The sequence below is a fragment of the Neltuma alba genome, unplaced genomic scaffold (genome assembly GCF_004799145.2).
Source record: "Neltuma alba isolate B1F8T4 unplaced genomic scaffold, ASM479914v2 tig00005722_pilon, whole genome shotgun sequence".
Lineage (NCBI taxonomy): Eukaryota > Viridiplantae > Streptophyta > Magnoliopsida > Fabales > Fabaceae > Neltuma > Neltuma alba.
Genome location: NW_021634207.1, coordinates 388868 through 400165, shown reverse-complemented (window position 1 = coordinate 400165; position 11298 = coordinate 388868). Strand labels below are relative to the sequence as shown.

At 34.6% G+C, this 11298-nt stretch overlaps 1 protein-coding gene across 1 annotated transcript; it reads right to left on the bottom strand.

Moving 5' to 3' along the window:
- Positions 1-2762: 2762 nt before the first annotated feature.
- LOC114748423 (DNA replication complex GINS protein PSF3-like) lies at positions 2763-6445 on the bottom strand. The gene is made up of 7 exons (XM_028936813.1): positions 6315-6445; positions 4818-4926; positions 4378-4446; positions 4184-4284; positions 3622-3714; positions 3179-3318; positions 2763-3081 (listed from the first exon to the last, which is right to left on the bottom strand). Exons 2-7 carry the CDS (start codon positions 4863-4865, stop codon positions 2972-2974), a joined length of 561 nt encoding a protein of 186 aa, XP_028792646.1. The 5' UTR covers positions 4866-4926; positions 6315-6445; the 3' UTR covers positions 2763-2971.
- Between the last annotated feature and the right edge of the window lie 4853 nt (positions 6446-11298).

Below are 11298 nucleotides of genomic sequence, written 5' to 3'. Positions count from 1 at the left end.
TATTCATGATGTTAAAAGAAAATTTGGAAACATATAAAAGATACTACAACAACAACAACAAAGCCTTATCCCACTAAACGGGATCGGCTACATAGATCGTACGAAGCTATTGAGCCTTATCCAAAACCAAATCTTTGGATAAATTGTTAATTAAAGAAATCTCTCTCAATGACTTCATTAAGCGTTGTCTTCGGCCTTTCTCTACTCTTTTTTAGAGAACCCTATACTATTTGATTAACTCTTCTTACCAGCCGTCTCAAGGCCTTCTTTGCACGTGGCCAAACATCTCAATCAATTTTCTATCATTTTCTCATCAATAGCAACCACTCCAAACTTTCCTTGTATATGCTTATTACGAATCTTTCCTTTTTTGTATGACCACACATCAATGTCAACATTCTCATCTCAGCAACTACCACTTTATGTTCATATTGTCTTTTTAAAGCCTAATACTCGCTGCCATATAATATTGCTAGTCTTATAGCAATGCGATAAAACTTTCTTTTGACCTTATTTGGTACTTTCCAATCACAGATAACTCCATTCACTTTCTCTATTTAGACCACTCAGCTTGAATTATATGACTAACATCTCCATCAATTCCACCATCTTTTTATATAATTGATCCCTAATATTTAAGCTTTTCCACTTGTGGAATGACTTTGTCTCTATATCTGACCTCCAATCTATACTAACCTGTCTCTTATAAAAAATGCAATGCATATATTCTGTCTTGCTTCTACTCAAACGAAAACCCTTCGATTCCAAGGTTCTTCTCCATGTCTCAAGTTTAGCGATAATCCCTTCTTTTGACTCTACTAATAGAACTATATCATCAGTAAAAAGCATGTAATTCGGGATTTCTTCTTTGATATGCTCAATTAGAACATTGAGAACTAGGTTAAACAGATAAGGGCTCAAAGATAATCCCTAATGCAGGCCAATCCTTACAGGAAAGTCTTTTGTCTCACCTCTTGGCGTTCTAACACTAATTGTGACTCCCTCGTACATGTCTTGTGTCATTTTGATATAAGCAACACGCATACCTTTCTTTTCCAAGACTCTCCAAAGCACTTCTCTAGGCACACTGTCGTAAGCTTTTTTCAAATCAATAAGAATCACATGCAAGTCTCTTTTATGGCTTTGGTACTTTTCCATTAACCTAGTTAGTAAATAAATCGTTTTTGTTGTCGATCTTCCTGGCATGAACCCGAATTGGTTTTCAAAAATACAAATCTCCAATCTCAACCTATGTTCCATCACTTTCTCTCATCAATTTCATGGTATGGCTTATGAGTTTAATCTCTCTGTAACTCGTACAGTTCTGAATATCTCATTTATTCTTGTAAATAAGTACTAAAATACTTTTCTCCAATCATCAAGCATTTTCTTGGAGTGTAAAATCTCATTGAATGACTTAGTAAGCCGTCATAGCACCCCACGTTCACCCAAATATTTCCAACTTCAATAGGAATACCATCAGATCCAACTACTTTATTGTTTTCCATTTTCTTGAAAGCTACCTTAACTTCACCGAACTTGAATTCTTCAATAAAAAGCAAAATTATTTTCCTCTTCTGCAATTATCAAATCATCGAGCTTATAAGTTTCTCCTTCACTCCCATCATTAAATAGCTTATAAAAGTAGGCTTCCCAATGATCCTTAATATCACCAGCAGTAACCTAAACTCTACCTTTTTCATTCTTTATACATCTTACTTGGTCCAAATCTCTTGTTTTTCTTTCTTTATTCTTCGCGATCTTGTAAATCTTGCGTCCCCCAGCCTTAGTCCCTAAATCCTTATAGAACTCCTCAAAAGCTTTAGCGCGAGCTTCTCCCACTGCTCTTCTAATCTCTTTTTTTAGCTACATGGTACATTTCCCAATTTTCAGCATTATTACACAAATGTGTCACTTTAAAACAATCTTGATTATGCCTAATTTCCTTTTGCACGTTCTCGTTCCCCCCACCATGTCTCCTTATCTCGCCAACCTCGACCTTTCGATTCACCCAAGATTGCTTTGGCAATCTTCTAGACCTTATTAGCCATTTCCATTTACATAAGATTAGCATTTTCTTATAGCTCCCAAACCCCTTCTGTTAAAAGAATCCTTTTGAAAATCTCTCGTTTCTCTCCCTTTACCTGCCACCATTTGTCCCTTAGGGTTAACACTTGATGATGCTTTTGTTTTATACACTTAATACATACATCAAAAACCAATACTCTATGTTGTGCTGTCATGCCATCTCCAGAAGTCACTTTACAATTTGTGCAGAATTTTCTATCAACACTCCTTACCAGAAAGAAATTATTCTACAACCTATGGGTTCCACTCTTGTAAATGATTAAATGTTCCTCCTGCTTCTTAAAGTAAGTGTTAACAATATTAAGGTTATACACGAAGAAGAAATCAATCATAGCTTGCCTTTCATTATTACGCACTCCAAAGTCCAAACCCATGCCATAATGAGTCCTAACATATTGTCCAGCTTCTTTACCAACATGTCTATTAAGATCACTACCAATAAATATAAAAGATACTAAAATAATTTAAATTACATCTTTGTTTTTAAACTTATCTTTATTTAATACCAATATTAATTACTTATTTATGAAGCAGAATATCGGAAAGCAAGTAATTTTAACACAATCCTAAAGGCATTCTAAGTTAAAAAAAGTATTAGTTACATTTAAAATTTCACAAATTACCTTATACATTGAAACCCGACTTCCCCAAAAAAAATGCCTTGCATTAGCAAATGGGAGTAAAAAATTTGTCAGGCGTGTTTCTGGTGGCAAATGTTGTTCCTAACACACACATATTCTCCATGAAACATATGGAGTATATTCCACCAATAGCATAATCCTAGTTTCTTTTAAAATACTGAGTAAAGAGTACACCCACAAAAACCAACATGTTTTTGGCAATTACTCCACAGATTGAATTAATGGATGTCTTGGGAGCAAAACTATTCAGCAGATTTCCTCTTTCTTCCAAGAACAGAGGCTTTCTGAAATCTGGGTCCCCCCATTCGCCACTTCTTGAAGGATGCCATTGAGGATTGAGCTGCATTATACACTACGCAAGCCATGAACATGATTAAGCTACATTGTTAAGATGTCGACTTAACGAAGACAGAAAACATGTTTTACTTCACAAGTAGAACTAAGCTCACAATTGATCTCTTCTTTTGTTAGAATTGACCAGAATTTGGAAGCAGCTGAAATTGCTGCGGAATGTGCCTTGGTGAGGATTTCCTTGTACCTATTCTTAAATGCAGACAAGAGAAGAAACCCGATGGTCCGATCACCAACCCTGCCATGAAAAAGACTTGCTTAAGCTTCAGAGTAATTTGATAGTTATAATATGTGCTTGTCAAATCGTAAATCAGTTCAGTCATGAATAAATCAAATTGAGAACCACAGGATTCAAAACTCTATAATAATAGCGTGGTAATTATGTTCACCATCTATGATAGGACCATAGGAATAAGCAAGAAAATGTCAATGGGAATGAGACTGTAAACTTCAAGTAATGCAAGAAACTAACGAAACAATTGCGAAATTAAAAAATTTCCAATGCAAGAAACTGAAAGATTATAGTGTTAGAGAAACTCACACCGGTGCTATCTTGCATCCAAATTCATAAAAGAATGGGCATCGAGACCTCAGATCCACACTCGCACAATCAGCCTGAATCTCGAGTCTTGTTCTGAGATCAAAACGCACCAACCATAAGAGCATTGGCCGGCATAAATAAATTCAAGACTTTATAGCTTAGAATTAAACCAACCCAGTGTTAACTTCAACCTTCATCTAGTAGATTTGGACCCAAGTGGGGATGATAATTGATAATTTGCTAAAATATTCCGTCAACAATTTTGATGACTTGTATAAAAAGTTAAAAACAATGGAAGTTCGTCACTGTGCTCATTGTGACAAGTAATCAGAACGTAGAAAAAAATGTAGATTGGAAAATGGCATCGGATCCAAATCAAGTTGAAGCATTATAATCAATGACTAACAGGCCTGCCTAACAATTAAACGTGCGCCAGAATTAAACAAAGAAAGCTAAATTGGCATTGCTCCTTGACTCATTATCAATGCAATGATGATTATTTATTATTACAAAAGGAGAAGAAGCCTATAAATTGCCAGCAGAGCTATGATTTGATAGTTACTTTTTATCAAAACAGGACGGAACATTGATAGATACTACTTGTCTCAACTGTAACTCATAAGCAAGCCAGAAAGGCATCTCCACTTTGGAACTCGTTTCAATCTGAAAGTCAAACGAGCCAGTGTTTGGTCAAGTCATCAGAGATCCACCAAGCAATGATTCAGTTTCATTTAATCACAAATCAGCAGTTCTTACATAGTCGGTTTCAGAACTGGGATCTATTCCCACCCCTGATGCCGCCTTTTGGAATATAACTGATACAATCTGTAGTGAGATCACAGCAAGTTATAGTATTATTAGAACAGAAAACTGAGAAGGGAGGCTAAAAAGATTGGCAACTTTGTAATTCACGAGCATCAATGGAGACATCGAAGAGAGAGAATGGAAAACAAAGTATTATGTTTCTTCAATGACGTACGAGGAAAAATTGCATTTTATCCTCATATTTATAACTCCGACTAATCTTGTTAAGAGACAGTACTAACCCAAAACATCTCAGCTACATAGCACATTTAGGCTGACTACTGAATTAACTCATTTATTCACAACGTCTTTAAATATATCTTACTACCATCCCTTATTCAATTTGACATGCAGCAATAAAAAGAAAGTTATTGGAGAACTATGATGTCAACCTCTTCCTCTGTGATGATGTCATCAATGTCATAGTATTTTCCCGTCATGACGTCCAGATTGCTTCTCTTACACTTTATATTGACTCAACAAAGACAGTTTAGTCGAGAACTGCATAAAGAGAAACTTAAAGATTTGAATATATCATTGAATTCTAGTCTTCTATCTCATTGAACAGATAGTGCTACTAAAAACAATCGGCAAAATCACCTTGATAGCAAAGGACTTTATCTGTCTTGATTACTAGCATTAAAGGAAATTTAAATTATTCTGGTGCATCATCATGCAATCTATTTATTTATATACAATATCAAAGCAGAATACTGAGTTTCAGACCGTACGTTGAAACATGCTCGAACCTCAAAACAACTAATTTTATAATAGGAGTTAAATAAATCTATCAAAATTGACTTTCTCAAGCTATTATATTGCCTGCACCATTCCACCGAGCAGGGTTTTCCCGTACGATGTTTCTACAGATTTAAATGCTTTATATTTCTTTTTTTTTTGTTTTTTGAGTAATCAAATGCTTTATATTTCCATTTGAAAGTCAATATATTTAAAGAAAAGAACGGGACTAGTGGAAACAAATAAGAATGAATAATAAGCAAACTAATCAGTTTGGCACTAATTTACTGGAATGCTATCACCATGGTGGCACCAAAAATCCTAAAACAGAGAATCTAAACTTTTCTTTCCGCAATTTTGTTTCAACATGTTGTAAGCTGTAATACACTAAACTACACAGTTTTAAGACTTGGTAACAGCAGTTCTTGGTGAGACTTCTGATGTTCATTACATCATCGTCCCTGTTAAGACAGGGTAAAAAATATCATTAGATAATTGAGTTAGACTCTATAAATAGGGTCTTAGTGCATGGGTTAAGGGTGTGAGGTAATGTAATCTTCACCATAAAAAGAGGAGGTTAACTTGGGTCTCCTACCTAAAAAATCCTCATAGGTTATGGGGTTTGTTCATCATCCTTATTTAAGAAATGATTAGTGTTAATCCAAGTAGGTTACAATGATTGTATGAGCACGTGCTCTATCATGAATAATACATTTGATTTCCATCTTTCTTCTTTTTATTTCTCTCAAATCCCTAAAGTTAACAGTCCCCGTGCTCAGGTAATGATAAGGAATTATTCCTGGATAGAAATGTGCAGAGTGTACAGAAATTGAATGCTAATGGACAATTAAATCCCAAACTTGGAAGGATCATATTCCGGATTTTAAAATGAATTCTAATCTTCTGACTGTCCTTTTATCTCTTCATCCTCGCGCTTGCATATTGACGGGAGAGTAGATCCTCCCAAGATAATTGTCTGCAAACTTTAGCAAACTGAAAAACACGGGTAAAAGTACTCACAGTTTGCAACCTATCAACCATGTAATATTTATCCCTTCAATCCTTGGTTCAATTCTATAATATATTCCTCCAGAAGTTACAGACACTACAGCCAATTCCAAGTCTAATATAAACAGTAATCAACGACGCACCTCTGTCGAGCTGCAAACCGTTGCGCGAAGACCCGCGAACACACGGCTCGGTCAAGACGAAGCCCTGATGTTTCGTTCAGAGTTGGCGCCGATTCCAATAACATTAGAAGAAGATGATGGCGAAGGCGAAGATGGGTGGTGACGGATTCTGCTGCGGTGCAATCTGGCGAGAAGTAGTGATGACACATGAGAAAGAGGGGAAAACGAAACAAAGGCAGATAATTTTAAAAAATGGCGGGAGAATCAAAATGAATTTACGCGGGCTCCTTTTCCGTTTGTTTGTTTTTTAATCCGGGGATTCGTTTTATTATATGGCGTGGCATTTCATTATCGCCCACTCAGGCAACAAATTTTTGAAGTATTACGGGGAAATATTTATCCATTCTATTTTTTTTTTAATGTTTAACTATCGCTGACATGCAAAAAAAAAAAAGTGCTGGAATAATAGTAGGAGTCTTACAAATCCAATGAAATAGATGATTTCTTTTAAATTTAATTAAAAAATTAATACAACACGGAAAGACCAAATCAAACACCAGTCTAACCATGAACTAGTCAACTATCCTTGGCCTGGTGTGATAATCTAATAATGACCTGTTGCCGATACATTTATTAAAAAAAAAGAAGGGAAAATTAGACATGAGGACCTGAAACAACCAATATTTATTATAAAGATCCGTAAAAATTCTAATTATATTAGAGGACCAGAATATAATGAATAGAGCATTATACCTTTATTTGAAAGAAGCACCCAATGGCATTCGCTTTTCTCCCTCCTCGAATTTGCACCATATAGTCCAGCAAGCAACAATTTTGATGGCGCTTAACCTACCTGCTAGCATTTCCTGAAACCCTTAAAGATAGAAATTGTAAGATCGTATTTTGACAGTTAGGTTTTTGTTAGTAGAGATGTGAGTTGTGCAGCGGTCACTTCTAGACTTCTAGTTCTAGTCATGATGGAACCTTAGTTGTGGGATTTATGTCGAGCCTTGCCTCCATATCCTACCTAGCGGTCTTATGAGGAATGAACGTCACAGTTACGATATACTCTTTTACTAAACTGTGCTTGCATCCATTACCGCGGCATTCAAATTTTCTCTGGTAATCACTCATTTTAAAAGAAACAAAAAACACAACAATATGGTATAGTTATTCAAGTAAACATTGTTGTGCGCTCGTTTGTTTTATCTGACTATGTTTGACCCTTTAATTTGTTTAATCCGATCCGCTCTTTCCAGAAGGCATTTAGAAGTTGACTTCACAATCTTTCTTCGCAAACTCTATGTTTCTGCCACTATACATACCTTGGCAATAAAGCAAACCAACATTAAAGAATAGACACGGTGGTGTGAAGAATGGATCGTGCACAAGAACTTTAAATAATACCCCGCTGTAAGAAGCTGTCTAAGGAGAACATGCGAGATGCGGAGACAGAATATGGGATTTAAGAAGGGGTAATTCAGTATTTTTAATTTTATAATTTAGCATTAGATCCTTCTGAGTAGTTATGATGTTTAGGCTCCTCTAAAATAAATATTTTTTCCTTCCTGGTCTTTCGTTGTAGTTTTCCCAAAAAAAATATTGCCATCGCTTGAAAATGTGATTTTGTGGCTCACAAGATAAGATTATTGTTACGTTATTTTAGTCAGACTTTTGTTTTGACTAAATCCAGTACATTTTGAAACACTCGCCAAACCATCTTAAAAAGAAATAAGTGGAAAGACTAATCTAACCTGTTAAAACTAGAGAAATAATACACAATACACTAATTTAACTAGTCATGTTTGAAAAAATGAAGGATAGATAAGGACCAAATTTATAATTCTACAAATGGAACAATGAGTATTCATCATCAGTGGACGTTAGAAATAAAATAATTAAGGGGTATTTAAAAATCCTGAGAATTACTTAAAAGAAATACTTTCACACAAATTGAAACAAAACTCATCTCTCATATTTATTTCTGATTTTATAAAATTATTATTTAAAAGTCAATTCAAACATCTTATTAGCGATTCTGGACACTAAACACAACTCTCCGGCTAAAAAATAAATAAATTATCTTTTAATTTTTGTAACACGGATTGGGCATCAAATAAAAAGATTGATGAGCACATGAACAACGCGTCTATTATTAAATTATGAGCTACAATCTACGTGCGCGATCATAATAAAAAGATTTAGAAATTAAAGAGCATTCACTGCCTCCAATCTTTTTTTTTTTTTTGGTATACTACACTGCCTCCAATCTATCTATCTACTTTATATATAAAATTTTGTAATACCCGGTGATGTCAAAACGGGTTGGGTTAAGCAGTTGAATGGCCACTTAATTGACAGTTAATATGATGATAATGATAGAAGAGGGGCACTATAAACACTATCAGAAAAAACAGAAATAGAGTTTCACAAACAAATTATTTATAGAATTTATTAACATCTGATTTATGCAATGTACGTTATCTTCAAACTAACATTCAACCTCGGGGAGCAACCTCTCCATTGCATACCCTTTCCATTACGCCTCCGTTTAATTGAAACGGTATCGTTTGCTTATTTTAAAAGAAGAATTGGCAGCTTTCTTTCCCAGTCCCGTTTTGTGTGCATCCTAGATTTGGCAAACTGATATCGGGTGATCAACCAAAAATCACCTAGGACAAAGGTGATGAAACATGTAAGAGGCCATCAAAAGTATAAATATAAAATGAAACGATTCTTTCTTTTTCCTGGTTAAACGATCATAAGAAACAACCTACAAAAAAACTCAAAGGATTGCATACAAACTATAAAACAGAGGTATATAACGAACGGAGAGGCAACCAACAAACACAAGTGGTGAACAAGTGAGCAACTTCTTCGATGATTTCTTTTCACATATGACTTGTGAAATTTTTTGGAGACAAAACCCATAATTTTTTGCTCAGCTGCAAAAAAAAGAGAGGCCGAAACAAATTTGGGATGGATGCCGAACGGGATTGGAAAAGAAAGCTGCCATTTTTTCCAAAAAATAAAACACAAACGATGCTGTTTCAATTAAATGGAGGCGCAATGGAGATGATATGTAATGGAGAGGTTCCGCGCTGCATTCAACCTATTTGTTCTCTACCTTTGTGAATTTAATTATTTTAATGTCACAATAATTGTGGCTGTATTTTTAAGATTTCTTTGAAACTAAACATTGATGTTTTATCAAGGAGAATAACATTATAGGTAGTTTTACTAAAAAATTTTATGTGCAATTAGTATTGTCGTAAAATTGTCAACATGAAATACTTGAATCTTATATTTCATTGTCTGATTCATATATAAGAAAAATAATATTTTTAAAAATACTCCCTTCGGTTCAAAATATAACCTAAACTTTATTAGAGGAATTTGATTTTTTTATAAGATAATATTTACTTTTGTCTAAACATCTAATAAGTGTTTCCAATTACACTCCCACACATTCTCTTTCTTTTTTGATTCATTTATTGCATCTTTTACTTATTGTCTTTATTAGCAAGGGTATATTTTGGGGGGAAAAAAACATGTCTTACATATTTATTATTTTAAACTGATTTTAACTAATTTCTTAGTAAATAAGGAGATAAAGTTTATATTATATTTTGAATTGGAGGGAGTAAATAACAAAAGATAAATTTTATTTACAATAGATTAAAAGGGAAAGAATATAATAAAATATTTTTTTTAGCAGTAGTAACTATTTTAATATGTATCATCTTATGCATCGCATGGGGGAGAAAATTCTAGTTATGAGCTATAATCGACAATCCAAACACCGAAAGTTATTTCTTTCAACCTCAACCCATTACATGAATTCAAAACAAGAAAAAGCATTCGGCCATTCCCTGTTGGTATCACTGTCATAATTGATGGATACAACCCAAAGCCAGCGTTCCGAATGGTAGCAGATAAATGAAAAAATAAATAGGAATGATGGGTACTTTAATGAAAATGTCATATACTATTCCCAATCAAATCACTTTAATTTGTGCGCCTAGCATGCGTGTGTCCGTTTATTATATTTGGAGCACGACCTGCCATTCCTTTGCTCTGCTCTGCTAAAATAAAAAAGAGAGGCCAGCCACGACTATCTCTCGTCTGTTTTTGTGAATGGAGAAGCAAGGCCTTCATACTTGATAGCTTATGTTTCAAGCACCAATAACGATCACATGCAAAAAAGAGGACACAGTCTTATAGACTAATATATGTTTGAAAATACGCATCTAGTTAAGAAAACGATCGAGCAGGAATCTAATCCGACCTGTTGTGAGATTTATTTATACCCGAATAAAATACTTTTGAATTAAGTCATCAATTTTTCCAATAGAAATTTTAGAATATCACGGAACCTACACAGCTCCGCTGCCAATAGTATCTTGTTTAATAACAGACAAATACAAGAGCAATCAATAATGTATAATTGGAATTCTAAAGCAGTTTTTTTTCCCTTAGAAAAAAAAAAAGAACGCAAAGCCTTTCACAAAAAAAGGGTTTGGGTATGAAGAAAAATACTTTTTAAAAGTAATTTTTGCAAATTGAGATAAATTTATCTACACATTTACTTCATATACTGTGAAGTCATTTTTAAAATCATGATTTTGATTATATCCAAATATTTCTTAAATCACCACACGAGATGCATTCAGCTTTACTGTGCGCCGCTTGTACATGTTCTTAGCATGCATAATCATGTTTACCTGTCCTCCTTTGATTTCTTCACACAACGAGTAAAGACGATTCTTCATCCACTGATGAAAAGTCCGTCCTTTTTTCTTCGCAGACAATGAGACTAACAATGCCAGGAGCAGTAAACTCCTGCGTTCACAATTGAGCCTTATACCTCTCGTTTTAATCTGAGCCTCTCACACTCCGGCCTCCGTGCTTTCCTTTCCACGTCAACGCATATAATGACACGAGCAATGACGTGCGCGCGTGGCATCCTCCATTTATAATTCGAAAGCTGCATTTCATCCTAATT

Bases quoted from the DNA above. Each gene is read 5' to 3' on its own strand.
- LOC114748423 (XM_028936813.1), bottom strand. From the start codon at position 4,865: ATGACGGGAAAATACTATGACATTGATGACATCATCACAGAGGAAGAG. The intron at 4,285-4,377 runs GTAAGAACTGCT...TTTGACTTTCAG, and splicing joins CCAGTTCTGAAACCGACTAT to ATTGAAACGAGTTCCAAAGT. The intron at 3,715-4,183 runs GTAACTATCAAA...TTTTGATCTCAG, and splicing joins CCGTCCTGTTTTGATAAAAA to AACAAGACTCGAGATTCAGG.